This window comes from Juglans regia, chromosome 2 (genome assembly GCF_001411555.2).
Source record: "Juglans regia cultivar Chandler chromosome 2, Walnut 2.0, whole genome shotgun sequence".
Classification (NCBI taxonomy): Eukaryota; Viridiplantae; Streptophyta; class Magnoliopsida; order Fagales; family Juglandaceae; genus Juglans; species Juglans regia.
In genome coordinates this window covers 36,782,526-36,810,497 of record NC_049902.1, presented here as the reverse complement: position 1 = coordinate 36,810,497, position 27,972 = coordinate 36,782,526, and the positions used below count along the sequence as shown (strand labels likewise).

Genomic DNA, 27,972 nt, shown 5'->3' with positions numbered 1-27,972 from the left:
TGGATCTATTTCATTTCATGCAGTTCTATAATGCTGTATTTTATTAATCTTTTCCTAGAACTAGCCTTATCATCATCTAGTGCAACTGGATGACTCTGTAAAAAGGCTACCCAAAATTGATATTGATCAGGGATGAAGGTCAAGTTCTTGAGTAACAGATACCAGGTGATATTTTTTGTGTCTATCTCTCTCTCCCATGCTAACTTTTCAAAATCGAACAACAACTTGAGCTAATATTTTTCCAAGACAATTCGTTTGGTAATTGTTTTTGCCAATTATTTCTTCTTCTGTTCTTCCAATTCCTATATTATTTTAGAGCTGAGTTGATTTCACGCAGTCGTACACTCTTATATATTAACTCGCACACTTTGTCTACTCTTTTTCAGTCCATTCAAATCCAGCCATAACAAGCACCTCCTTTTCCATGGCTTCTCAAACTCTTCCTTCACCCTGCCCAAGTGTTTGCAATTATGAAGTCTTTCTAAGTTTTAGAGGTGAAGACACTCGAAAGAATTTCACTGATTACTTGTACTCCTCCTTAACGCGAGTTGGAATTCATACATTTCGAGATGAAGAAGAGCTCCGCATTGGGGAGGACATCTCTACCGAGCTGTACAACGCGATTCATGAATCAAAGATTTCCGTTGTGGTTTTCTCAAAAGGCTATGCTTATTCTAAGTGGTGCCTTAATGAGCTTGTCGAGATTATTCACTGTGCAGAAACTAGAGGCCAAACTCTTCTTCCTATATTTTATCATGTGGCCCCCTCGGATATCCGAAATCAAACTGGAACTTTTGCAGATGCATTTGCTAGGCATGAAGAGCTATATCAGAATGATATGGAAAGGGTGAAGCGGTGGAGAGAAGCACTTAGAAAAGCTGCCTCTCGAAAAGGCTGGGATATCGAGCAAGTGGAAAATGGGTATTATGCTTCTTTCTCATGTTTTTTTCCTTGCATTTTCTTTGTATGTTTAAATGCAAGGTATATGTTTGGTCACTTAGAATATTTTAGAATTTTGTGAATGATAGTGAAATAGTTTAAATTAAGATGTTTTATTAAGTTTTGAAAAATATCAAAAAAAGTTGTATTGATTTTTGTAATTAAATAATGATTAGATAATGATTAGATAAAAAAAATTGAAATTTGTAATTGAAATATATTTTGTATTTGAGCGATATTCGAAAATAAAATTATGATAAGTTTTGTGAATTCTTATCAATCTTAATGTGTCCAAACAAGCCCTAGTTTCCTTATTTTCAAACTTTAGTCTAAAATTTATAAAATTGAAAGAACAAAAAATGGATGGACAAAACAAATTGCTTTTGGCTGAATTAGTACTTCACCATCATGATCATCTGCTGCATGACCCCTCCTTATGATCACCGATAATATATATAAATATATATATATATATATATATGTCACTTAGAGAGATCTTGTAATCCTAGGATGGCCTTTTAGATAGAATTAATATCGCGCGCACTCTTGAGAATCTGAGATGAATGATATTGTAACCATACTTCTTGTGATGATTTTATCCACGAAGGTAGCGAGACATGTTTATAAATGAAAAATTTATAAATGATGTATTTAGACGTTGAGTCCTAAATATATAGCACTAGTACTCTTTTTATAAATGAAAAATTTTATAAAAAAAAATTATTCTCATCATTCGTATACTACATAATTATTTTTATTTTTATCCTTTTTATTTGTTTTTTCTTACTAAGTGTCATGTAGTCATGTAGGGATGATGAATAGAAGAATTCAATTTATATATATATATATATATTTATATTGTGAAATATAATGATCAGGTATGAATCAAGATTCATAGACAAAATTGTGGACGAAGTTTCAAGTAAATTGAACCCAGCTGAGTATTTGGATGTTGCCCGTCATCCAGTAGGAGTCAATTCACGTGTCGAAGACATGAAAGCTCTATTAAATCTTGAAACAAGTGACGTTCGCGTTGTTGGCATCTATGGGATGGGCGGGATTGGTAAAACCACAATAGCAAAAGCTGTCTATAACCAAATACGTGATACATTTGATGGAAGCAGTTGTCTTTTCAATATCAAAGAAAGGTCTGAACAGTTCAATGGCTTGGTTGGTTTGCAAAAACAACTTCTTTGTGATATCTTGAAAATGAAGAAATTTAAAATTCACAGTGTTGATAGAGGGATCAGATTGATTGAAGAAAGAATTCAAGGCAGAAGAGTTCTTGCTGTTTTTGATGACGTGGATGACTGGGAACAAATATATGCCTTTGTTGGACGATGCAAATGGTTTGGTCCAGGAAGTAGAGTCATTATAACAACTAGAAATGAACATTTGCTGACACAAGCACAAGTGAATGGAAAGTATGAGGTTAGAGAATATGAGGTTAGAAAAATGGATACGTTTGAATCTCTTCAACTTTTGAGCTGGCATGCCTTTGGAGTGGCCCATCCAAAGGAAGATTACTTGGACCTTTCGAATAGTGCTGTGAATTATGCTGGAGGACTTCCATTAGCTCTTGAGGTTCTGGGTTGTTTTCTATCAGGAAGAAGTGTCATTGAATGGAAAAGTGAATTGGAAATATTACAAAAAACGCCTCATGACAAGATTCAGAAAATACTTAAAAGAAGCTTTGATTCCCTAGATGATAATCGAAAGATCATATTCCTTGATATTGCATGTTTCTTTGTCGGTTCAGACAAAGAATATGTCATTACAATACTTGATGGTTGTGGCTTCTCCTCCATAAGCGGTATAAACATTCTTGTTCAAAGGGCCCTCCTGAGAATTGACTATCAACATAATAAGTTGGGAATGCATGATTTGATTCGAGATATGGGAAGAGAAATTGTTCGTGAAGAATCGCACAAATATCCAGGAAAGCGTAGTAGATTGTGGTTTCACAATGAAGTCTTGAGTGTATTGCACAAACATACGGTGAGAGACATTATTTGGATTTATATAAAATAACATGTGCATACGCATAGATGTATAATATGTTGTTTTGTGGGTAGCATATAAGTGTTCGTCATTTTTCCAAACATAACTTAGGTATGTACAAGATTATTGTCTTTTTACCAATTATTAATTATTATTTCAGTAGCATATATATCAACATTACTCATAATTTTATGATGTTAAATCCAAAACTTCTCTAAATTAAGTAATATGTGACACTTTTGAATCTTAAAAAGGCATGTAATTATGCTTTAAGCAATCTACAACACATAATTTTTGAAATTGGAGGTTCACTTATGTGCCATGTCATCATTTCCCCTCATATATTTTATCAGTTAAGCATTTATACTTCAAACAATTTGAAGTCTAAAAGTTTTGCAACCATTTTTGCTTGTAAATTTGATTTTATTTCTTATATAATAACTCAAAACAATTAACTTAGTCCTTTTAATGATTTTTTGTTTAATAAATTAAATTGTTCCTTCACATTGTTCTAATAATGCCTAAATTAGTTTTAACCTTTTATTCTCAGAAAAGAGTATCTTGGCCTACACCAATTAAGAGGCCCGTTCTAAGTTTGTAAAATGAACTAAATTTATATCTTGCCCAGCAGGGATCGGAAGCAGTGGAGGGTCTCATCCTAAATCCATTTCCTGAGCTTAGAGATGAAGAACGTTCGATGACCAAAGCATCTGTTGGGAAGGGTCACTTCCTAAATTCACCAGAGCTTAAAGTAGAAAACATGAAACCCGAATCATTGGAAGCGAATGGTTTCATCTTACATTTGCCTGGGCTTAAAGTAGAACGTTTGAAAACAGAAGCATTTGCAAATATGCAGAATTTGAGACTGCTACAAATCAATGCTGTAGATCTCACAGGAAGCTTCGAATATCTTTCCAAAGAGCTAAGATGGCTTTGTTGGCATATCTGCCCTCTGGAATTTCTACCTAAAAACTTTCATCTAGAGAACCTTGTTGTTCTTGAAATGCAGTACAACAAGCTCAAACAAATCTGGAAAGGGAACAGGGTATACTGGATTTTACTATACCTTTATTTCTTTCTTTATGTTGAGTGCATGACTAACGATAATTTATTTATTTATTTTTTTACAGATACTCAACAATTTAAAAATTCTTAATCTCAGCTATTCCAGAACTCTCATAAAATTGCCAGACTTCTTACAAGTCCCACATCTGGAGGTACTATTACTTGATGAATGCAGAAACTTGGTTGAACTACATGGGTCTATTAAACATCTGAAAGGGCTGGTCAGATTGAGTTTAAAAGACTGCGAGAAAGTTAGAAATCTTCCAGAAAGCATTTCTGATTTGCAATCTCTTGAAATTCTTAACTTGTCTGGCTGCTTACAACTTGACAAGTTGCCAGAGAAATTGGGGAATTTGACGACTTTAATAAAGTTGTTTGCAGACAGAACTGCTATCATGCAATTGCCATCCTCCTTTATGCTTTTGAAGAATCTCAAAGAAATATCATTATTTGGACATGAAGGAACTTCTTTAGAATCTTGGTTGTCATGCTTCTCATCGTGGATTTCATCACCAAATTGCTTGAACCCCATGAATTTGGTGCGAGCTTCGGTTTTTGGATTTTGTTCTTTGGGAAAACTAGTTCTCAGTAACTGCAAGTTGTCTAAAGCTGAGAATGCCATTGATCTCGGAGGTTTATCTTCACTCCAAGATTTGGATCTATCACGAAACGACTTTTTTAGCCTACCTCAAGGCATCGGCCGCCTCTCTAAATTACAAATTTTGCGTTTGAAGAATTGCGGGTCTCTTCACTCAATTTCAGAACTCCCTGCAAATTTACGGATCTTGTTTGCAAATGATTGCTCGTCAATCGATAGGCTCTCACTTTCACCGAGTTCACAATTATTTGGTCTTTCCCTCAATAACTGTAGCAAACTGCTTGAGATTCAGGGCTTGAATTTGGAACAAATTTTATTCATTGAAATGATTGGGTGCTACGATCTATCGTCCGATTTTACGACTAATCTTCTCCAGGTTCTCTCTCTCTCTCTCTCTCTCTCTCTCTCTCTCTCTCAAAATGATGCGAACATTTTCTTGAAACAGTTTCCGTCAACCCAGAGTGCTGCTCAAAGACTATTTTGCATCCCTGGCAGTGAGGTTCCAAATTGGTTTAGCCATCAAAGATCTGGATCTTCGATTTCCTTTCATGTACCTTCAGAAGGTGAGATTCGCAGCCTACTTATTTGCGCTGTTTGTACATACCTGCAAATAGGGAATACGCCAGATCTGGACGTGATAATCCATAATAAAACCAGAGGCTTCCAGCATGCTCTTGTGCGAATACCGGTTGAACATTGTGCAGAAATTTCACATAATTTATTCTTATTCGAAGCCCCTGTTATAAGAAATAAGTTGAAGACGGTAGATTCGCCAGAAAAGGAAATGGAAATGGTTAATGGGGAGGAAATCGAGGTGTCTTTCAATAACTGGGGCTGGATCGGCGCTGAGGTGAGCAAGTGTGGCGTTCATCTTCTGCTGGAGAAGTCAAATGTAATAGATAACAATGGAAGTATGGTGCAATATCTCAGATATGATACTGCTAAAGATGAAGAAATGTCTAATGCAGCAGATGATAATGACTAATGAGGTCTCTTTCCCTTATGAAGTTGAGGACTAATGCCTACAAAGATCGTTCATCGGTGAAATGAGGGCTTAATCCTCTTATGAAAGGTGGGAAATGGTGGCTGGAAGAATGGATAAAAACATGTATATTGCCTGACTGATCATTTCCTTTTATGGTCTGTTATCATTCATTCACGCTCTTAAAGAGAATCATGTTCACATTACTCTTCCTAGTTACGTTGATTTGTGATATTATATTTAGGCTTGATTTGGATAATAAAAGTTTTCATCTTATTTTAATATTTAAATACTACGAATATAAATATTTTTTATTTTTAATTTTTTATATAATTATTATCTAATAATTATAAAATTTTTAAACTTTTAAATAAAATATAAAAAATAATTCAATCTTTTCAACTCTAAAAATAAAAATTGTTGAAAAATTATATTTTAACAATATTTTTATTTGAATATTAGCACTTTAAAATACGGAATGAACAGTTAGCAGCAATTTCCGGTCTTGCAAATAAGATTTAAATCTCCTCCCAACCGTGCTTGGGGTCGACAGAAAGGTGAAATGAAAAGTGCGATTATTAGTTGGCAACCTTGACGGAAATTAACATATAATCAGCGATCGATGCCAAGAGGTATAAAAATGGGCCATAAATTCTAATGATTCCGCAATAGGACACCTCAACACCAATATACTATTTCTATTTCGTTTGGATGTTAAAAATATTTTAAATTATTTATAAATAATAAAAATAAATTATTTATAAATAATAAAAATAAATTTTATATAAATAATTTATTTATAAATAAGAAAATAATCTAAAAAAAATATGAGAAGGGCTTCATGATTTTATATAAAAAAAAAAAAAAAAAAAGAAGGGCTTCATGATAGAGATTTCGCATGGGAGAATGGAAACTCCAAGTTCCATTGGCCTTTGTTTTTAAAATTTGTCATGATGCGGCAGCTTTCCTGAAGCCTTTGTTTGGATGGTAAATTTAAATAAGATTAGATGGAAGTTGAATAAAATATTATTATTAAAATTTATTATTATTTTGAGATTTAAAAAAATTGAATTATTTATTATATTTTATCTGAGAATTTGAAAAAAATGTAATAATGAGATGAGATGAAATACTTTCATTATCCAAATGGAATCTAATAACTATAACTCAACTATTTCTAACTAATCTTATCTCAACTCAAATATTTTATTATTATTTATAAATCATGAACAAAATATTTGTCAAAATTATCAGTCAATAGTTTAATAATGATAAAACAAACTAACAATGCCAAGTCGATTACAAAATTAATAGCTCCTCAGTACACAATCTTTATAGACCACTGTTTGAGAGACATCACAATTCTTTTTAAGACAAAATTTAAAAATCTCATACTCTATCTAAGATGGAATCGAAAATAAATTCTATAGACAAAAGCCTAAGAGATTGTATATTTATTATTTTTATTTTTTTAAAACAAAAAACATAGCAGAAAATAAAGCCTACGCAGCTTTTAGATATGAAGCGGAATTAAGCAGAGAATGTTAGACTTCCCAATATTGATGAGAAATTAATTAAGGCCCCCAAAAGCTGGAAGCTCCCCCGCTTCGCTTCAAATGGGCTGCCTTTGTACGTACCGGTAAGTAGTAGTCGTTATTAATTATAATAATTAGATAAGATGAGATAAGTTGAGAGAAGTTATGAGGCTCTTTCAATCTAAACAATCCCTAGGTGGTATTATCAAATTAAAATTCTTAATTTTATTTTATTTACTATTGAGTTTCATAGTTATCAAATAAATAATTTGATATCATCTTAATGTGATAAAAGTAATAAATTCAACACTTGAAAATAAAAAAGAATATAGTCTTCAAAAGTCTCTTACCCACCTTCTTTCTCCCTCAGCCATTTCTCTTCAATTTTATTTATTTTGAGTCATGCTACCGATATCAAAAAATATATCGAAAAAAGATATCTATAGTTTGGACCCATAAGTGCAAATATATATTTTTATTTTTATTTTATTTTAATCATTTTTATATGTTTTTAAACATTTTCATAAAATATAAAAATATTTGCACTCACTCGTTTATTAATAATAATAATAAAAAAAAAGGCAATCAATTACCTTTGTCGGTAAGCATCCTCGGTTAAAATAGCTTTTTCATTGGGTAATGCTATAATTACCGTTCTCTTTTATCCTTTTTACTTCCCGCTTGACGTGTCATGCCTTTTTTTTTTCTTCTTTTTTTTTTCCTTCCCACGTCGTCTTCCCCCATTTCATTTAGTCTTCACTATTCCATTTCGTCTTCCCGAATCCCCATTCCAATCCACTCTCTGCATTTTTTTTCTTTCGTTTTTACTTTCCCTTTTTCTTCCTTCCCATTTCTTCTTCCCCTCCAACCCATTTCTTCCCTCCAATCCATTACAGATTCGCTCTCCTCTGATTTCATCTCTCTGCATTTTTTTTCCAGTACAAGGCCTACTCGATTGAAGCATAATGATTTCTTGATAACAGAATACATATTTGAATAATTTGAAATTAAAAACCTCATTTCTGTTATGTTCCGGTATTTTGTCAGCAACTATGCAAAAATCAAGAAAATTTACATATTACATACAAATCAAAGGCACGCTGCAGTTGGTGTCTATTGTTTTGGAGAATCCATCAAAGTCATGAAACAGAAGCATGAGATATTACTATAAACCCAAAAGAAAAATTCCAAGCTTTTTGACGCGATCTCAAACAATTCACCGAAGTGGGTTGAGATTTTTGAAGGGTTTGAAGTGTAGGGCTTTGCTGCAAACTCAGTATTAAAATTAATGCTCTTGTGAAACCAACTTTATTAAAAATACAAGTGTAAGGGTCAGATTCTGGGAGTATCGGAAATGGATCCTTTGAACGACCTCAACTTTAATTACATTTTTGGGAGAGAGGGAGGGAAACAAGGAAGAGAGAGAAAAGCTACTTCACGTGTTTGGAAGAGATTTCTGCCGCTTCACAATTTTGGGAGAGAGGTTGAAGAAGGGGATATTTTTTAATCTATTAAATCTTTTTACATGGGCTGCCATGTCAAGCGGGATGTTGAAGCAGTGGGCGTAGCTTTATCCTTTTTCATTTATTTTCTATATACCAGTTCTTTTTATATTTTTTAATAAGGGCGTGCAGTGTTGTGTAGGTGACTCAGAGTATTAATAGTGGACTCAACAAAGTTAAAATTTGGTCAAAGTTTAGTTAATGTGCATAATAAACTACTGTAATAGACTCAACAAATGAACAATGATTGTAACCTAAGATTATTTGGCTGGCCAAATATGCCCAACCCAAGAGGCTAGCTAAATATTATTCTTACAAAAAAATAATTTTATCTTAGTGTTACTTTGGTCTTCTGCATTAGAAAAAAGGTAAAAAATATGAAAAATTTGTGCTGCTTTCTCTCTTTGGAACTCCTATCCGCAGCTGCAACACTAGTTTCCAAGTCAAGTGTAAATAATCTAGTTTGTTGGTAGCCAAATAGGAATCGAAATAAAATTGGGTTTAATATGTTAATGCAAATTGTGATATGAAAAAAATTCAAAAAATATATCAATTAAAAGAATATGACCCTTGTAGAAAAAAAAATCGTTAAAAAATTATATCTGTTAGAAATAATTTGAACTTTAAAAAATTAATATATAATTTTTTAATAACGAATAAATATTTAAATTATAATTACAATTAAAATAAATAAAAAGTTTAAAATTAATATTTTAATATAATAGTGATAGATTTGTTAAGCTTGTTATTTAATATTATTAAAAAGTCACTAATTAAATTTATAAAAATAAATTTTTTAATTTAATTTTGATGAAAATTTATTGAAGTCACTACTAATACTCTCACTGTGCCACTTGACTTGAAAAACGAAGTCAATTGTTTGCTCTACCTCTGTTGTTTCAGGGAAGGTACGCGGTAGCTGCCTCTACCTACCTCTGTTGCTTCTGGGGAGATACGCGGTAGCTGCTAGAAAACTCATAAATCAATCCCGCCCCCCCGCCCAATACGTTCGATCATTAAAATATTATTTTTATTTTAAATTAAAAAATTAAATTATTTATTATATTTTGTGTCAAAAAAATTATAATAATTAGACGATATTAGATAAGTTGAGACTCTCTCAATCCAAACAATTCTTTAAGCTGTGTTTAGCTGTTAGATCCAATTCAACTCATTTTAAACTAAATTAATCATTGATGATATTTATTATTTTTTTAATTTCTTATAAAAAAAGTTAAACTCATTTTAACTTACTTTATATATTTCAACTTAAAAAATTAAATCTATCTCAATTTAAAATATTAAATACATTTTAATGATATCCATAAAATATTACTATTTAAAATTTAATTTTTTCTTAACATCTAAACGCAACTCTGACGTCTTCTACTTTGTTGGTGATAATATCAAATTAAAATTCTTAATTTTATTTTATTTACTAATTAGGTTTCATAATTATCAAATAAATAATTTGATATTGTCTTGATAAAAGTAATAAATTAACAGTTGAAAAAATATATATAATCTTCAAAAGTCTTATCTTCCTTCTCTCTTACCCACCTTCTTTCTCCCTTACCCATTTCTCTTCTATTTTATCTTATTTTACATATTTATTTTGAGTCTTACAATCGGTATCGAGAGCTTAGGCCGACAAGTAAATGTACTTTTTTATTTTATTTTTATTTCAATTATTTGTTATAATTTTTAAATATTTAAAAAAATAAAAAATATAAATTCATTAATAATTACATTGTTAATCATTAAAAGAAAAGGCGATCAATGTCGGTAAGCAATCTCGTTCAAATAGCTTTTTTCCATTTATTTTCTTTCTATATACTTGTTTTTTTATGTCGGCAGTGACTATAGTGAAACCTTGTGCCACTTGACTTGAAAAACGAAGTCAATTGTTTGCTTTACCTCTGTTGTTAATGGTTTTTGGATTAGATTTTGTTGAGCTCTGAAATTATTAACGAATAATTAAAATGAGACAAGTGTTAAATAAAATATTATTAATAATAGGTTGAAAGATTCTCTCAATCTAAGCATAACCTAACTCAATTCAAACAATCTATTAGACTATGTTTGGCTATTAGACTCAACTCAACTCATTTTAACTTATCTCAAATTAATTATTGATGATATTTATTATTTTTTTAATTTCTCATAAAAAAATTTAAATTCATTGATCCTCAACTTATTTCATATATTTCAAATTAAAAAGTTAAATTTATTTTAACTTAAAAAAATTAAATTCATCTCAATAAAACTCACAAAATATCACTATTTATAACTCAACTCAACTTAATTTAATATCCAAACGTAAGTCTCGCATCTTAATTTCATTTTATTTATTATTGAGTTTCATAATTATCAAATAAATAATTTGATATTAATTAGAAAAAAAATGATATTATCTTAATTTGATAAAAGTAATAAATTCAACAATTGAAAAAAAAAATACAGTCTTTAAAAGTCTTTCTTCTTTCTCTCTTACCCACCTTCTTTATCCCTTGTCCATTTCTCTTCAATTTTATTTTATTTTACATATTTAGTTTGAGTCCTATTACCGGTATCGATAGTTTGGACTGACAAATATAAATGTATTCTTTTATTTTATTTTATTTTATTTTATTTTTATTTGAATTATTTTTTATATATTTTTAAAAAATAAAAAATATAAATTCATTAATAATTATTTCTTTAATCATTAGAGAAAAAAAAACAATCACTTTTGTCGGTAAGATTCTCGTTCAAATAGCTTTTTCCATTTATTCTCTATTCTATGTGCTTGTGTAGTGACTCACCGACTGTAGTGGACCCGCCACTTGACTTGAAAAACGAAGTCAATTGTTTGCTCTATCTACCTCTGTTGTTTCTGGGAAGGTACGCGGTAGCTGCCAGAAAACTCATAAATCACCCCCCCATATATTCGTTGGATCATGACGTTTGGGTCCTTGGGATGTCAATAAGAGTCTTTCTCTGTTCGGTTTTGAGAGTAAACGCAATTGGTCGGGTGAGGCAATCAAACGCAATCGTCCGCCACGGATTATCGCCAACTCTGATCTGTGAATATCTTACGCAGCCACTGGTCAATCATACATAACAACTTGCTCACTGATCAGCCTGTCACAGATACAGACATATGGATTTGAAGTTTTTTGCTTCCTAAGAAGAAAAGGCTCCTTGAAATCTAGCAGACAACGACAGTCGAGTCGAAACCCAAGTAAGACGTTACAGGACTCAAAACAAAGGTGCTGTCTTTCATTTTCAAAAGTTCGGTAACTTGGAAAGAACGATGGAGAAGCAGATCAGAGACCCATAACCCATTCCATTAAATTCGAGATACCAAATTATATATAGAACGTCCTCACCTTTCTTCTCACTTCTCACCACCACCCATGGGTCAGCACGAAGACAATGGCCGAACCACCGCTGCGAGGAGAGGCTTGAAGCGAAAGCTGAAGCCTGAATTCGAAGACCGGAAGGAGGATGCCAAGGTTCTCGCTCTCGAAGCCCGCGTGCATCGCCACGTTAACATCCGTCATTCCGTTGTGGAACTACCCGGAGAAGGTACCGTTTTCGCCCAACTTACTTTTTGAGAGTATTTTCGATGCTTTTTTCGACTGATAAATGGATCTATTTCATGCAGTTCTACATTCTCTACCAACATGTAATTTTGTAAGATGCACGTAATATTTTGTTCACTTTTCCTAGAAACTACTACTCTTATCATATTTGTTTATAAAAAAAAAAAAGTACTCTTATCATATTTTGCGACTCGATGACTCTATATGTTTGAGCGGTGCTTCATTACCTCTAGTTGCAAAAGTAAATTTTATTTATTTATTATTTATTTTTCTATTCATATTTTCTTAATATATTTAAATATTTTTAAAAAATAAAAAAATACAACAATATATTTAAAATCACTTTCTTCATAATTCGATAAAAAAAAAGAAAGAAAATCACTAAGAGGTCAAACCGAGCGGTATGTTTGGGGCGGCATAGTAGACTTTTTTTTATATGTAAGGCTGGTTTGAAGAGTGAGATGAGATGAAAATTTTATAAATAGTAATAAGATAATTTGTGAATAGTAGTGAGATAGTTTAAATTGAATATTTTTTAGATTTTGGAAAATGAGAGAAAAAATTAAATAAAAAATATTACAAAATTAAAATATTGTAAGAATATAATTTTATAATATTATTTTTGTTTCAGATTTGAAAATTTGAATTTTTTTTTTATTTTTTATTTGAAAAATTTGTAATGATTAGTTTAAAAATTTTGTAATGATTAGTTTGAAAATTTTATATTTAAATTATGTTTGGGAATAAGATGAGATGAGATAAAATGCGATGATATCAGTGTTTCAAATATTGTATTGTACTGGCCTGTACGGCTAAAATATGCCGTACCGGCCACTGGTCCGATACAGGTATTGCATATATTTCATAGCGGCCGTATCGGCCTATATTTTGACCTGTACGGGCATGTATTTCGGCCCGTACCTATCGATATTTTGGCATTTATTTTTTTTTATTTTTTTATTTTTTCAAACTAGAAGCTTATTTTTTGACTCTCAATTCAGACTAGACTATTTATAATTTATATATATGTATTTATATATAATTTATTCATATATAGATTAATATTTTAAAATATAATTTATATATATAATTTATTCATATATTAACTATCTCAAAACGGTATACGAAATAATATCGATATCAAAATATTTTATTTCAATATCTTGACCGATACAACGTCCGGTACGATAATCAAAATATTTGATGATATGTCTCATCCTTTGCCACAAACCTGCCATAAGGTCAAGTTCTTAAATAATAGACACTTCACGAGATATTTCATGTGCTTATCTCTCCCGCCCATCTCTCCCACACAAGCTTTTCAAAATCGAACAAGAGCTCGAGCTAATATTTTTTCAAGACAATTCGTTTGGTAATTGTTTTTGCCAAGTATTTTTTTTCCCAATTCCTATGTTTTTTCTATTTTTAGGTTTTGACTTTTCTTTTAAAGAAAGTATTTTTTTTTTCTTTTGATTTTTAAGCTTTTAATTGGTTTATTTTTACCTTTATTTGTTTTCTCAAATTTCTAAAGGGTAGAGTACAGTTTTTTTAGGTCCAATATATATATATATATAATTATTGTCTGAATTAACGGATGATCGAGGTAGGTAATTGACCAAAAACCAGCTTTGTTGACTTTTAAGTAATTTTAGACATACATGAACAGAATTATAGAAGAGTTTGGGGATGGCCATGGATGTGTTGGCTTATTCGTATACTCTTCCTTCTCTAGGGTTAAGAATAGAAACGCATGATACAATTCTCATCTGATCGAGCTCCCAAGACACGCATGAAGCCAGATGCCATGCTATAATACTTAAAAAAAATATGCCAAATTCCATATTTACTCATGAGCTTTTTATTTCAAAATAATTTTTGACTATGGTGTCTTCATCAGCCATAACCTTAGCTGTTAGCATAGGCGCATGCAATTATTCTTTGGGCGTATAGGGGATGCCATGCTTCACAGATTTATAGGGATGTGTAGTGTGTACTGGAATTTCTCATTTGTTGTCGTGTTGTCAATTATACAGAATATTATATGTATTAAAATGCATTCCACGTAATGTGGAAATATGAATAGGATTTTTTTATCACCTTAACTCTCATGATAGTTTGGACACCTTACAAACTTTTCTTAAGTGCTTTTTTTAGTCTTAAGAAAATTGAAGAGGAAATAGATCAGTGTATCATTTATGAAAAAGAATTGGGACTTGCGGGATGTTCAGATGTTTGCAAGTTATTATTTTAGAACTGAGTACATCATGAGTAGTTCTTTCTTCTTTTATCAATGTACTTATGAAAAAGAATGTTGATTTCACGCATTTTCCTGGCGCACACTCTTATATATTAACTTGCACACTTTGTCTACTCTTTTTCAGTCCATTCAAATCCAGCCATAACAAGCACCTCCTTTTCCATGGCTTCTGAAACTCTTCCTTCACCCTGCCCAAGTGTTTGCAATTATGATGTCTTTCTAAGTTTTAGAGGTGAAGACACTCGTAAGAATTTCACTGATTACTTGTACTCCTCCTTAACGCAAGTTGGAATTCATACATTTCGAGATGAAGAAGAGCTCCGCATTGGGGAGGACATCTCTACCGAGCTGTACAACGCGATTCATGGATCAAAGATTTCCATTGTGGTTTTCTCAAAAGGCTATGCTTATTCTAAGTGGTGCCTTAATGAGCTTGTCGAGATTATTCACTGTGCAGAAACTAGAGGCCAAACTCTTCTTCCTATATTTTATCATGTGGTCCCCTCGGATATCCGAAATCAAACTGGAACTTTTGCAGATGCATTTGCTAGGCATGAAGAGCTATTTCAAAATGATATGGAAAGGGTAGAGGGGTGGAGAGCAGCACTTAGAGAAGCTGCTTCTAAAAAAGGCTGGGATATCGAGCAAGCGGAAAATGGGTATTATGATTCTCTCTCATATTTTTTTCCTCGCATTTTCTTAGGGTTTATGTTTGGGCACTTACAATATTTTAGAATTTTGTTAATGATAGTGAAATGGTTTGAATGATGATGTTTTACTAGGTTTTGGAAAGGAGAAAAATAAAATGGAGAAAAAGTTGAATAAAAATATTATAAAGTTTTTAATATTATTTTTATTTAAAATTTTGTAAAAGTTTTCTTAGTTTTTGTATTTGCATAATGATTAGGTAAAAAAAGGTTAAAAATTTATAATTAAAATGTGTTTTGTATTTAAGTGATGTTCGAGAATGAAATTATGAGAAGTTTTGAGAATTCTGATAATTCTTAGTGTGTCCAAACAAGCCCTTAATTTCTTTTGTTTCAAACTTTAGTCTAAAATTTATAAAATTGAAAGATCAAAAAATGGATTGACAAAACAAATAGCTTTTGGTTGAATTAGTTCATCATCATCTGCTGATGATGAATAAAATCTCATTTACCAATAATATATATATGCCACTTAGAGAGATATTGTAATCCTAGGATGGCCTTTTAGATAGAATATCGCACACTTGAGATAGATGATCGATATTGTAACCGTACTTATTGGGATGATTTTATCCACGAAGGTAGGGAGACATGTTTATGTCATGTCACATGGGCACTCTTTTTATTTGAACTTTTTTTTTTATTGCTATGGTCTTACAACAAATGATGTGTTCACAACTTTGCACGCTGAATCATAAACAGTAGCACTCTTTTTATAAATGAAAAATTTTACTCATCATCTGACCTACACCACATACATGTTTTTACTTTTTATTTTTTTTCCTTTAGCAAGTGTGTGGTGTAGGGATGATGGATAGAAGAACTTTTTTTTTTTTTTATATATTTATCTTGTGAAATATAATGATCAGGTATGAATCAAGAGTCATAGACCAAATTGTGAAAGAAGTTTTAAGTAAATTGAAGCCTGAGTATTTTGCTGTTGCCATTCACCCAGTAGGAGTCAATTCACGTGTTGAAGAGATGAAAGCTTTATTAAATCTTGAAACAAGTGACGTTCGCATTGTTGGCATCTATGGGATGGGCGGGATTGGTAAAACCACGATCGCAAAAGCTGTCTATAACCAAATACGTGATACATTTGGGAGAAGCAGTTTTCTTATGCATATCAAGGAAAAGTCTGAACATTTCAATGGCTTGGTTGGTTTACAAAAACAACTTCTTTGTGATATCTTCAAAAGGAAGAAATTTAAGATTGACAGTGTTGATAGAGGAATCAGATTGATTGAAGAAAGAATTCAAGGCAAAAGAGTTCTTGTTGTTCTTGATGACGTGGATGACTTGGAACAAATATATGCCTTTGTTGGACAACGCAAATGGTTTGGTCCAGGAAGCAGAGTCATTATAACAACTAGAAATGAACATTTGCTGAAACAGGCTCAGGTGAATGGAAAGTATGAGATTAGAGAATTGGATAAGTTTGAATCTCTTCAACTTTTCAGCTGGCATGCTTTTGGAACGACACATCCAATAAAAGATTACCTTGACCTTTCGGTTAGTGCTGTGAATTATGCTGGAGGACTTCCATTAGCTCTTGAAGTTCTAGGTTGTTTTCTATTAGGAAGAAGTGCCATTGAATGGAAAAGTGAGTTGAAAATATTACAAAAAATGCCTCACGACAAGATTCATAAAATACTTAAAAGAAGCTTCGATTCCCTAGATCATGATAAAAAGATGATATTCCTCGATATTGCATGTTTCTTTGTCGGTTTAAACAAAAAATATGTCATTACAATACTTGATGGTTGTGGCTTCTCCTCCATAAGCGATATAAACATTCTTGTTCAAAGGGCCCTCCTAAGAATTGACGATCAACATAATAAGTTAGGAATGCATGATTTGATTCGAGATATGGGAAGAGAAATTGTTCGTGAAGAATCGCACCAATATCCAGGAAAGCGTAGTAGATTGTGGTTTCGCACTGACGTCTTGAGTGTATTGCACAAACATAAGGTGAGAGACATTATTTGCATATATATATATATAATTGTGCATATGCATAGTGTTCGTCATTTTGCCAAACATAACTTAGGTACGTAAAAGATTTTGTCTTTTTACCAATCATTTATTATTATTTCAGTAATCAGTAGCATATTAACGTTACTCGTAACTTTATGATGTTTAATCCAAAACTTCTCTAAATCAAGTACGTAAAAAGTGACAGTTTAGAATCTTAAAAAGGCATGTAATTATGCTTTAAGCATTTATACTTCCCTCATAAATTTTATCAGTTAAGCATTAATTTATACTTCAAACAATCTGAAGTCTAAAAGTTTTGCAACCATTTTTGTTTGTAAATTTAATTTGATTTACTCAAAATAAACCTTTTATTTCTTTACAAAAATCCCTTTAGTTCTCTATTAAAAAAAAAAAAAAATCCTTAGGAAGCTTTGCTCCTTTTTAGTCACATCATCCACTTCCATTAAATATATCGGTAAATGCAAATTATGATTAATTTCATTACAGTTCATTTGATGAGTGAAATGAGATGAAAATTTTATGAATAATAGTAAGATAATTTATAAATAGTAGTGAGATAGTTTGACTTGAGTAATTTTTAGATTTTAGAAAATGAGAGAAAAAGTTGAATAAAAAATATTATAAAGTTAAAATATTGTTATAATATAATTTTGTAATATAATCCATTAATTTTACTTATTATTTTTGTTTGATTTATATTTTTTATTTTTGTGTGTATAGTAGAAAATTGCATCAGATTGTATATAGGAAGATATTGTAAATATAAAAAGAAGTGAAAATATTGTAAATTTATTGGTAATCAGAAGAAATTTTTTAATTTAAGAAAAAGACAAAAAAAAAATACTTAAATGGTATAGATCATAAAAATAGAAAAACTGAAGTTATATTATAAAAATCATTAGATAAAATAAAAAAATGAAATTTTGATGATGTATTTTAGACAACCAGATACAAAAAATCGTTGGAATCGTTGGAGTGCCTAAGAAAAACCGCCAGGTAATCTAGTAGACAACGGCAATCGAATCTAAACCCAAGTTCGTAAGACGACGTTACAGGTGGAAAAAACAAAACAAAGGTGCCGTTTTTCATTTTCAAAAGTTCGGTAACTTAGAGATATCGATGGAGAAGCAGATCAGATCAGAGACCCATAAGCTATAGTCTGTCACCGATACAGACATATGTTTTCGGCTTCCTAAGAAGAAAAAGCCTCCAGGAAATCTAGCAGACAACGGCAGTCAGGTCGAAACCCAAGTAAGACGTTACAGGACTCAAAAGAAGGTGTTGTCTTTCATTTTCAGCCCGCGTGCATCGCCACGTTGACATCCGTCATTCCGTTGTAGAACTACCCGGAGAAGGTACCGTTTTCGCCGAACTAACTTACTTTTTGAGAGTATTTCCATTTTCCGATGCTTTTTTTTAACTGCTACGTACACAAATAAAGTTTGATTTTTAAGCTTTTAATTGGTTTATTTTTAGCTTTATTTGTTTTCTCAAATTTCTAAAGGGTAGACAGTTTTTTGGGGTCCAATATATATATAATTATGGTCTGAATTAACGTCGGATGATCGAGGTAGGTAAGTGACCAAAAACCTTTGTTGACTTTATATTTTTGACATACAAGAGAATTATAGAAGAGTTTGGGGATGGCAATGGATGTCGTGTTGGCTTATTCGTATACTCTTCTTTCTCTAGGGTTAAGAATAGAAACGCATACAATTCTCATCTGATCGAGCTCCCAAGACACGCATGAAGCCAGATGCCATGCACTGTAGATTATCATTTGCCAGGCTATAATACTTAAAAAAATATGCCAAATTCCATATTTACGCATGAGCTTTTTATTTCAAAATAATTTTTGACAAGAATATAACCAGCTTTATGTCCCAAGACTATGGTGTCTTGATCAACCATAACCTTAGCATGCAGTACTTAGCATAGGCGCATGCAATTATTCTTTGGGCGTAGGGGATGCCATGCTTCACACATTTATCTGGATGTGTGGAATTTCTCATTTGTTGTCGTGTTGTCAATGATATAGAATATGTCTTAAAGTGCATCCCAAGTAATGTGGAATATGAATAGGATTTTTTTATCACCTTAACTCTCAAGATAGTTTGGACACCTCATGACCAACTTTTCTTAATTAGAAAATTGAAGAGGAAATAGATCAATGTATCATTTATGAAAAAGAATTGGGACTTGCGGGATGTTCAGATGTTTGCAAGTTATTATTTTAGAACTGAGTTCATGATCAGTGGCTCTTTATTCTTTTATCAATGTACTTTTGAAAAAGAATGTTGATTTCACGCATTTTCCTGGTGCACACTGTTATATATTAACTCACACACTTTGTTTACTCTTTTTCAGTCCACTCAAATCTAGCCATAACAAGCACCTCCTTTTCCATGGCTTCTCAAACTCTTCCTTCACCCTGCCCAAGTGTTTGAAATTATGATGTCTTTCTAAGTTTTAGAGGCGAAGACACTCGCAAGAATTTCACTGATCACTTGTACTCCGCCTTATTGCGAGTTGGAATTCATACATTTCGAGATGAAGGAGAGCTCCCCAGTGGGGAGGACATCTCTACTGAGCTGGACAACGCGATTCATGGATCAAAAATTTCCATTGTGGTTTTCTCAAAAGGCTATGCTTATTCTAAGTGGTGCCTTAGAATAAATTATTTGTGTGTATAAATTATTTGTTTTGTTTTATGATAATATTTCTCTGTCACTTCTAGAGATAATTCTTATTCCTATTTGAACAATATTTTAAGCAATAATTTTATTTTATTGTGGATACAATTTGTAGCAATAATTGAGATTTTGACTTTTCGAACAAAAATTCTCATAATCTCAATATTTATTTATTAGGTATTTGAGGCTGCAGGTTGGTGAAGTAGTTGAGAATCAATTTTTCGAATTTTATCTATTTTTAAAATTTAATATTTGTATTACGTATTTTCTCTCTCAATCATTAATTTTGGATTAACTATATTTCTTATTACATCCGGCGTAGATATTACGCGGAAGCTGCTCATAAATTAAGGCGTTGCAAATGTAGTAGCAAATTTAGACATCGTCACGTATTTCTACCTCTGTCGTTTCTGGGAAAGTAGACGGAAGGTGCCCCAAAACGCATGGATGACGCGCCATATATACGTTGGATCATGAAAGACTTTTGGTATTTTGTCTTTGACTCTTTATCCGTTCCGGTTCGAGAGTAAACGCAATTGGTCGGGTGGAGGCAATCAAACGCAATATTCTGCCACACAGATTATTACCAACTCTCATCTGTATAAGAAGAAAAGGCGCCAAGAAATGTAGAAGACAACAACAGCTGTCGAGTCAAACCCAAGGAAGACGTTACAGGAGTAAAAAAAAAGTTGTTGTCTTCCATTTTCAAAAAGCTCGGTAACAGAAGTCAAGGTCCTTTGGACGTGGGTACGTCTAGGTACAGGGTGGATGAGAAAGGGTTAGTTGATTTGGGATTGGGTAGGACGCACCGTTTTGGGATCAGGCTGTTTTTGAGATAAATGAAACTCACCGTTTCATTTTCTACGTGGCTTAGGACACGTCAGGCGTGCGCTAGGAGTCCTTTCATTTTCAATTAGAATTATTCAAAGCGAGTTGTTGTCTTTCATTTTCAAAAGCTCGGCGGTAATAAATAAAATAAAACTGACGATGAAGCAGATCAGAGATCCATGAACGTCCATTAGCTTCAAGATACCAAATATATAGAAATTGAGCGTTGAAACCCCGAATTTCATAAACGTCCCCAACTTTCTACTTCTCACTTCTCGCCACCACCCATGGGTCAGCACGAAGACAAGGGCCCAACCAACGCTGCGGGGAGAGGCTTGAAGCGAAAGCTGGAGCCTGAATTCGAAGATCGGAAGGAGGATGTCAAGGTTGTCGCTCTCGAAGCCCGCGAGCATCGCCAAGCTAACATCCTTCATTCCGTTATGGAACTTCCCGGAGAAGGTACCGTTTCCGCCATGCTTACCCATTTAGTAGACAATTCTTTATTTTCTACTATCCATTGTACTCGGGCTCTTTCTTAAATAACTGTGAGATAAATAGATCTATTTCATGCAGTTCTACATTTTCCACCGACAGCATATAATGTTGTAAGATACTCGTATTTTATTAATCTTTTCCTAGAACTAGTCTTATCATCATCTATTGCAACTGGATGACTCTGTAAAAAGGCTACCCAAAATTGATATTCAGGGATGAAGGTCAAGTTCTTGAGTAACAGATACCAGGTGATATTTTTTGTGTCTATCTCTCTCTCCCATGCGAACTTTTCAAAATCGAACAACAACTTGAGCTAATATTTTTCCAAGACAATTCGTTTGGTAATTGTTTTTGCCAATTATTTCTTCTTCTGTTTTTCCAATTCCTATATTTTTTTTCGATTTTTTTGGTTTTTCCTCTTCTTTTAAAGAAGAAAAGGTTGGTGTTTTTCTTTTTATCTTTTAGCTTTTAATTGGTTTATTCTTACCTTTATTTTTTTTTTCAAATTTCTATAGGCTAGACCGTTTTCTGGGGTCCAATATTATTTTAGAGCTGAGTTGATTTCACGCAGTTGTACACTGTTATATATTAACTCGCACACTTTTTCTATTCTTTTTCAGTCCATTCAAATCCAGCCATAACAAGCACCTCCTTTTCCATGGCTTCTCAAACTCTTCCTTCTCCCCGCCGAAGTGTTTGCAATTATGACGTCTTTCTAAGTTTTAGAGGTGAAGACACTCGCAAGAATTTCACAGATCACTTGTACTCCGCCTTATGGCGAGTTGGAATACAGCCATTTCGAGATGAAGAAGAGCTCCGCAGTGGGGAGGACATCTCTACCGAGCTGCACAATGCGATTCATGGATCAAAGTTTTCCATTGTGGTTTTCTCAAAAGGCTATGCTTATTCTAAGTGGTGCCTTAATGAGCTTGTCGAGATTATTCACTGTGCAGAAACTAGAGGCCAAACTCTTCTTCCTATATTTTATCATGTGGTCCCCTCGGATATCCGAAATCAAACTGGAACTTTTGCAGATGCATTTGCTAGGCATGAAGAGCTATATCAGAATGATATGGAAAGGGTGAAGCGGTGGAGAGCAGTACTTAAAAAAGCTGCTTCTCGAAAAGGCTGGGATATCGAGCAAGTGGAAAATGGGTATTATGCTTCTTTCTCATGTTTTTTTCCTTGCATTTTCTTAGTATGTTTAAATGCAAGGTACATGTTTGGTCACTTAGAATATTTTAAAATTTTGTAAATGACAGTGAAATAGTTTGAATTAAGATGCATGCTTTACTAGGTTTTGAAAAAGATTAGAAAAAGAAAATGAGGAAGAAAATTTGAATAAAAATATTATAAAGTTAAAAAATTATTTAAATATAATTTTTATTTTGAAGTTAGTAAAAATTGTATTGATTTTTATATTTGAATAATGATTAGGTAATGATTAGATAAAAAAAAGTTGAAATTTGTAATTGAAATATGTTTTGTGTTTGAGCGATGTTTGGAAATAAAATTATGATAAGTTTTGTGAATTCTTATAAATCTTAATGTGTCCAAACAAGCCCTAGTTTCTTTATTTTCAAACTTTAGTCTAAAATTTATAAAATTGAAAGAACAAAAGATGGATGGACAAAACAAATTGCTTTTTGGCTGAATTAGTACTTCGTCATCATGATCATCTGCTGCATGACCCCTCCTTATGATCACCGATAATATAATATATATATATATATATATTTATTTATATGTCACTTAGAGAGATCTTGTAATCCTAGGATGGCCTTTTAGATAGAATTAATATCGCGCGCACACTTGAGAATCTGAGATGGATGATATTGTAACCATACTTCTTGTTGTGATGATTTTATCCACGAAGGTAGCGAGACATGTTTATAAATGAAAAATTTATAAATGATGTGTTTACACGTTGACTCGTAAATATATAGCACTAGTACTCTTTTTATAAATGAAAAATTTTATAAAAAAAACTTCTTTCCATCATTCGTATACTACATAATTATTTTTTTTTTATACTTTTTATTTGTTTTTTCTTACTAAGTGTCATGTAAGGATGTTGAATAGAAGAATTCAATTTATATATATATATATATATATATATATATATATATTTATATTGTGAAATATAATGATCAGGTATGAATCAAGAGTCATAGACCAAATTGTGAAAGAAGTTTTAAGTAAATTGAAGCCAGCTGAGTATTTGGATGTTGCCATTCACCCAGTAGGAGTCAATTCACGTGTCGAAGAGATGAAAGCTTTATTAAATCTTGAAACAAGTGACGTTCGCATTGTTGGCATCTATGGGATGGGCGGGATTGGTAAAACCACGATAGCAAAAGCTGTCTATAACCAAATATGTGATACATTTGAGGGAAGCAGTTGTCTTTTCAATATCAAAGAAAGGTCTGAGCAGTTCAATGGCTTGGTTGGTTTACAAAAACAACTTCTTCGTGATATCTTGAAAATGAAGAAATTTAAGATTGACAGTGTTGATAGAGGAATCAGATTGATTGAAGAAAGAATTCAAGGCAGAAGAGTTCTTGTTGTTTTTGATGACGTGGATGACTGGGAACAAATATATGCCTTTGTTGGACAATGCAAATGGTTTGGTCCAGGAAGTAGAGTCATTATAACAACTAGAAATGAACATTTGCTGACACAAGCACAAGTGAATGGAAAGTATGAGGTTAGAGAATATGAGGTTAGAAAATTGGATACGTTTGAATCTCTTCAACTTTTGAGCTGGCATGCCTTTGGAGGGGCCCATCCAAAGGAAGATTACTTGGACCTTTCGTATAGTGCTGTGAATTATGCTGGAGGACTTCCATTAGCTCTTGAGGTTCTGGGTTGTTTTCTATCAGGAAGAAGTGTCATTAAATGGAAAAGTGAATTGGAAATATTACAAAAAACGCCTCACAACAAGATTCAGAAAATACTTAAAAGAAGCTTTGATTCCCTAGATCATAATCGAAAGATCATATTCCTCGATATTGCATGTTTCTTTGTCGGTTCAGACAAAGAATATGTCATTACAATACTTGATGGTTGTGGCTTCTCCTCCATAAGCGGTATAAACATTCTTGTTCAAAGGGCCCTCCTGAGAATTGACTATCAACATAATAAGTTGGGAATGCATGATTTGATTCGAGATATGGGAAGAGAAATTGTTTGTGAAGACTTGCACAAATATCCAGGAAAGCGTAGTAGATTGTGGTTTCACAAGGATGTCTTGAGTGTATTGCACAAACATACGGTGAGAGACATTATTTGGATTTATATAAAATAACATGTGCATACGCATAGATGTATAATATGTTGTTTTGTGGGTAGCATATAAGTGTTCGTCATTTTTCCAAACATAACTAATTAGGTATGTACAAGATTATTGTCTTTTTACCAATTATTAATTATTATTTCAGTAGCATATATATCAACATTACTCATAATTTTATGATGTTAAATCCAAAACTTCTCTAAATGAAGTAATATGTGACACTTTTGAATCTTAAAAAGGCATGTAATTATGCTTTAAGCAATCTACAACACATAATTTTTGAAATAGGAGGTTCACTTATGTGCCATGTCATCATTTCCCCTCATATATTTTATCAGTTAAGCATTTATACTTCAAACAATTTGAAGTCTAAAAGTTTTGCAACCATTTTTGCTTGTAAATTTGATTTTATTTCTTATATAATAACTCAAAACAATTAACTTAGTCCTTTTAATGATTTTTTGTTTAATAAATTAAATTGTTCCTTCACATTGTTCTAATAATGCCTAAATTAGTTTTAACCTTTTATTCTCAGAAAAGAGTATCTTGGCCTACACCAATTAAGAGGCCCATTCTAAGTTTGTAAAATGAACTAAATTTATATCTTGCCCAGCAGGGATCGGAAGCAGTGGAGGGTCTCATCCTAAATCCATTTCCTGAGCTTAGAGATGAAGAACGTTCGATGACCAAAGCATCTGTTGGGAAGGGTCACTTCCTAAATTCACCAGAGCTTAAAGTAGAAAACATGAAACCCGAATCATTGGAAGCGAATGGTTTCATCTTACATTTGCCTGGGCTTAAAGTAGAACGTTTGAAAACAGAAGCATTTGCAAATATGCAGAATTTGAGACTGCTACAAATCAATGCTGTACATCTTACAGGAAGCTTCGAATATCTTTCCAAAGAGCTAAGATGGCTTTGTTGGCATTTCTGCCCTCTGGAATTTCTACCTAAAAACTTTCATCTAGAGAATCTTGTTGTTCTTGAAATGCAGTACAACAAGCTCAAACAAATCTGGAAAGGGAACAGGGTATACTGGATTTTACTATACCTTTATTTCTTTCTTTATGTTGAGTGCATGACTAACGATAATTTATTTATTTATTTTTTTACAGATACTCAACAATTTAAAAATTCTTAATCTCAGCTATTCCAGAACTCTCATAAAATTGCCAAACTTCTTACAAGTCCCACATCTGGAGGTACTATTACTTGATGAATGCAGAAACTTGGTTGAACTACATGAGTCTATTAAACATCTGAAAGGGCTGGTCAGACTGAGTTTAAAAGACTGCAAGAAAGTTAGAAATCTTCCAGAAAGCATTTCTGACTTAAAATCTCTTGAAATTCTTAACTTGTCTGGCTGCTTACAACTTGACAAGTTGCCAGAGAAATTGGGGAATTTGACGACTTTAATAAAGTTGTTTGCAGACAGAACTGCTATCATGCAATTACCATCCTCCTTTATTCTTTTGAAGAATCTCAAAGAAATATCATTATTTGGACATGAAGGAACTTCTTTAGAATCTTGGTTGTCATGCTTCTCATCGTGGATTTCATCACCAAATTGCTTGAACCCCATGAATTTGGTGCGAGCTTCAGTTTTTGGATTTTGTTCTTTGGGAAAACTAGTTCTCAGTAACTGCAAGTTGTCTAAAGCTGAGAATGCCATTGATCTCGGAGGTTTATCTTCACTCCAAGAATTGGATCTATCACGAAACGACTTTTTTAGCCTACCTCAAGGCATCGGCCGCCTCTCTAAATTACAAATTTTGCGTTTGAAGAATTGCAGGTCTCTTCACTCAATTTCAGAACTCCCTGCAAATTTACGGATCCTGTTTGCAAATGATTGCTCATCAATCGATAGGCTCTCACTTTCATCGAGTTCACAATTATTTGGTCTTTCCCTCAATAACTGTAGCAAACTGCTTGAGATTCAGGGCTTGAATTTGGAACAAATTTTATTCATTGAAATGATTGGGTGCTACAATCTATCATCCGATTTTACGACTAATCTTCTCCAGGTTCTCTCTCTCTCTCTCTCTCTCTCTCTCTCTCTCTCTCTCTCTCTCAAAATGATGCGAACATTTTCTTGAAACAGTATCCGTCAACCCAGAGTGCTGCTCAAAGACTATTTTGCGTCCCTGGCAGTGAGGTTCCAAATTGGTTTAGCCATCAAAGATCTGGATCTTCGATTTCCTTTCATGTACCTTCAGAAGGTGAGATTCGCAGCCTACTTATTTGCGCTGTTTGTACATACCTGCAAATAGGGAATACGCCAGATCTGGACGTGATAATCCATAATAAAACCAGAGGCTTCCAGCATGGTCTTGTGCGAATACCGGTTGAACATTGTGCAGAAATTTCAAATAATTTATTCTTATTCGAAGCCCCTGTTATAAGAAATAAGTTGAAGACGATAGATTGGCCAGAAAAGGAAATGGAAATGGTTAATGGGGAGGAAATCGAGGTGTCTTTCAATAATTGGGGCTGGATCGGCGCTGAGGTGAGCAAGTGTGGCGTTCATCTTCTGCTGGAGAAGCCAAATGTAATAGATAACAATGGAAGTATGGTGCAATATCTCAGATATGATACTGCTAAAGATGAAGAAATGTCTGATGCAGCAGATGATAATGACTAATGAGATCTCTTTCCCTTATGAAGTTGAGGACTAATGCCTACAAAGATCGTTCATCGGTGAAATGAGGGCTTAATCCTCTTATGAAAGGTGGGAAATGGTGGCTGGAAGAATGGATAAAAACATGTATATTGCCTGACTGATCATTTCCTTTTATGGTCTGTTATCATTCATTCACGCTCTTAAAGAGAATCATGTTCACATACTCTTCCTAGTTATAGTTATGTTGATTTGTGATATTATATTTAGGCTTGATTTGGATAATAAAAGTCTTCATCTTATTTTAATATTTAAATACTACGGACATAAATATTTTTAATTTTTAATTTTTTATATAATTATTATCTAATTATTATAAAAGTTTTAAACTTATAAATAAAATATAAAAAGTAATTCAATTTTTTAATTCTAAAAATAAAATTATGTTAAAAAAATTATATTTTAATAATATTTTTATTTGAATATTAGCACTTCAAAATACGGAATGAACAGTTTGCAACAATTTCCGGTCTTTACTAATCTCTGAACGTGATCAAAGGAGGGTCTTGTAAATAAGATTTAAATCTCCTCCCAACCGTGCTTGGGGTTGACAGAAAGGTGAAATGAAAAGTGCGATTATTGGTCGGCAACCTTGACGGAAATTAAAGCGATCGATGCCAAGAGGTTTACAAATGGGTCATAAATTCTAATGATTACTCAATAGGACGCCTCAACACCAATATACTATTTCAATTTCGTTTGGATGTTAAGAATATTTTAAATTATTTATAAATAATAATAATAAATTTTATGTAAATAATTATAAATTATTTATAAATAAGAAAATAATTAAAAAAATATGAGAAGGGCTTC

At 32.6% G+C, this 27,972-nt stretch overlaps 3 protein-coding genes across 4 annotated transcripts; all 3 read left to right on the top strand.

The window, feature by feature from the left end:
• Positions 1 to 7: 7 nt before the first annotated feature.
• LOC108984826 (disease resistance protein RUN1-like) lies at positions 8 to 5,588 on the top strand. Its single transcript, XM_035687762.1, has 6 exons — positions 8 to 165; positions 387 to 921; positions 1,818 to 2,937; positions 3,572 to 3,985; positions 4,071 to 4,979; positions 5,064 to 5,588. The coding sequence occupies exons 2-6, from the start codon at positions 425 to 427 to the stop codon at positions 5,586 to 5,588; spliced, it is 3,465 nt and encodes a 1,154-aa protein (XP_035543655.1). The 5' UTR covers positions 8 to 165; positions 387 to 424.
• A 5,954-nt stretch (positions 5,589 to 11,542) lies between these two features.
• On the top strand, positions 11,543 to 17,666 carry LOC109018019 (disease resistance protein RPV1-like). The gene is made up of 4 exons (XM_035687761.1): positions 11,543 to 12,192; positions 14,591 to 15,125; positions 16,043 to 17,144; positions 17,658 to 17,666. The coding sequence occupies exons 1-4, from the start codon at positions 12,021 to 12,023 to the stop codon at positions 17,664 to 17,666; spliced, it is 1,818 nt and encodes a 605-aa protein (XP_035543654.1). The 5' UTR covers positions 11,543 to 12,020.
• Positions 17,667 to 20,848: 3,182 nt separating this feature from the next.
• On the top strand, positions 20,849 to 27,389 carry LOC109018018 (disease resistance protein RUN1-like). Of its 2 annotated transcripts, none has more exons than XM_035687184.1 (6): positions 20,849 to 21,151; positions 21,808 to 22,342; positions 23,342 to 24,461; positions 25,099 to 25,512; positions 25,598 to 26,506; positions 26,584 to 27,389. In XM_035687184.1, exons 1-6 carry the CDS (start codon positions 20,980 to 20,982, stop codon positions 27,121 to 27,123), a joined length of 3,690 nt encoding a protein of 1,229 aa, XP_035543077.1. In that variant the 5' UTR covers positions 20,849 to 20,979; the 3' UTR covers positions 27,124 to 27,389. The 2 variants fall into 2 exon arrangements, with proteins under 2 accessions (XP_035543077.1, XP_035543078.1); XM_035687185.1 differs by lacking the exon at positions 20,849 to 21,151 and adding an exon at positions 21,352 to 21,435.
• The last annotated feature ends 583 nt before the right edge of the window (positions 27,390 to 27,972 follow it).

Excerpts from the sequence above, each read along its gene's own strand:
- LOC108984826 (XM_035687762.1), top strand. The coding sequence starts at position 425 with ATGGCTTCTCAAACTCTTCCTTCACCCTGCCCAAGTGTTTGCAATTAT. Across the intron at positions 3,986-4,070 it reads AAATCTGGAAAGGGAACAGG|ATACTCAACAATTTAAAAAT; the intron begins GTATACTGGATT and ends ATTTTTTTACAG. Across the intron at positions 4,980-5,063 it reads TTACGACTAATCTTCTCCAG|AGTGCTGCTCAAAGACTATT; the intron begins GTTCTCTCTCTC and ends CCGTCAACCCAG.
- LOC109018019 (XM_035687761.1), top strand. The coding sequence starts at position 12,021 with ATGGGTCAGCACGAAGACAATGGCCGAACCACCGCTGCGAGGAGAGGC. Across the intron at positions 12,193-14,590 it reads TGTGGAACTACCCGGAGAAG|TCCATTCAAATCCAGCCATA; the intron begins GTACCGTTTTCG and ends ACTCTTTTTCAG. Across the intron at positions 15,126-16,042 it reads ATCGAGCAAGCGGAAAATGG|GTATGAATCAAGAGTCATAG; the intron begins GTATTATGATTC and ends TATAATGATCAG.
- LOC109018018 (XM_035687184.1), top strand. The coding sequence starts at position 20,980 with ATGGGTCAGCACGAAGACAAGGGCCCAACCAACGCTGCGGGGAGAGGC. Across the intron at positions 22,343-23,341 it reads ATCGAGCAAGTGGAAAATGG|GTATGAATCAAGAGTCATAG; the intron begins GTATTATGCTTC and ends TATAATGATCAG. Across the intron at positions 24,462-25,098 it reads GTGTATTGCACAAACATACG|GGATCGGAAGCAGTGGAGGG; the intron begins GTGAGAGACATT and ends CTTGCCCAGCAG.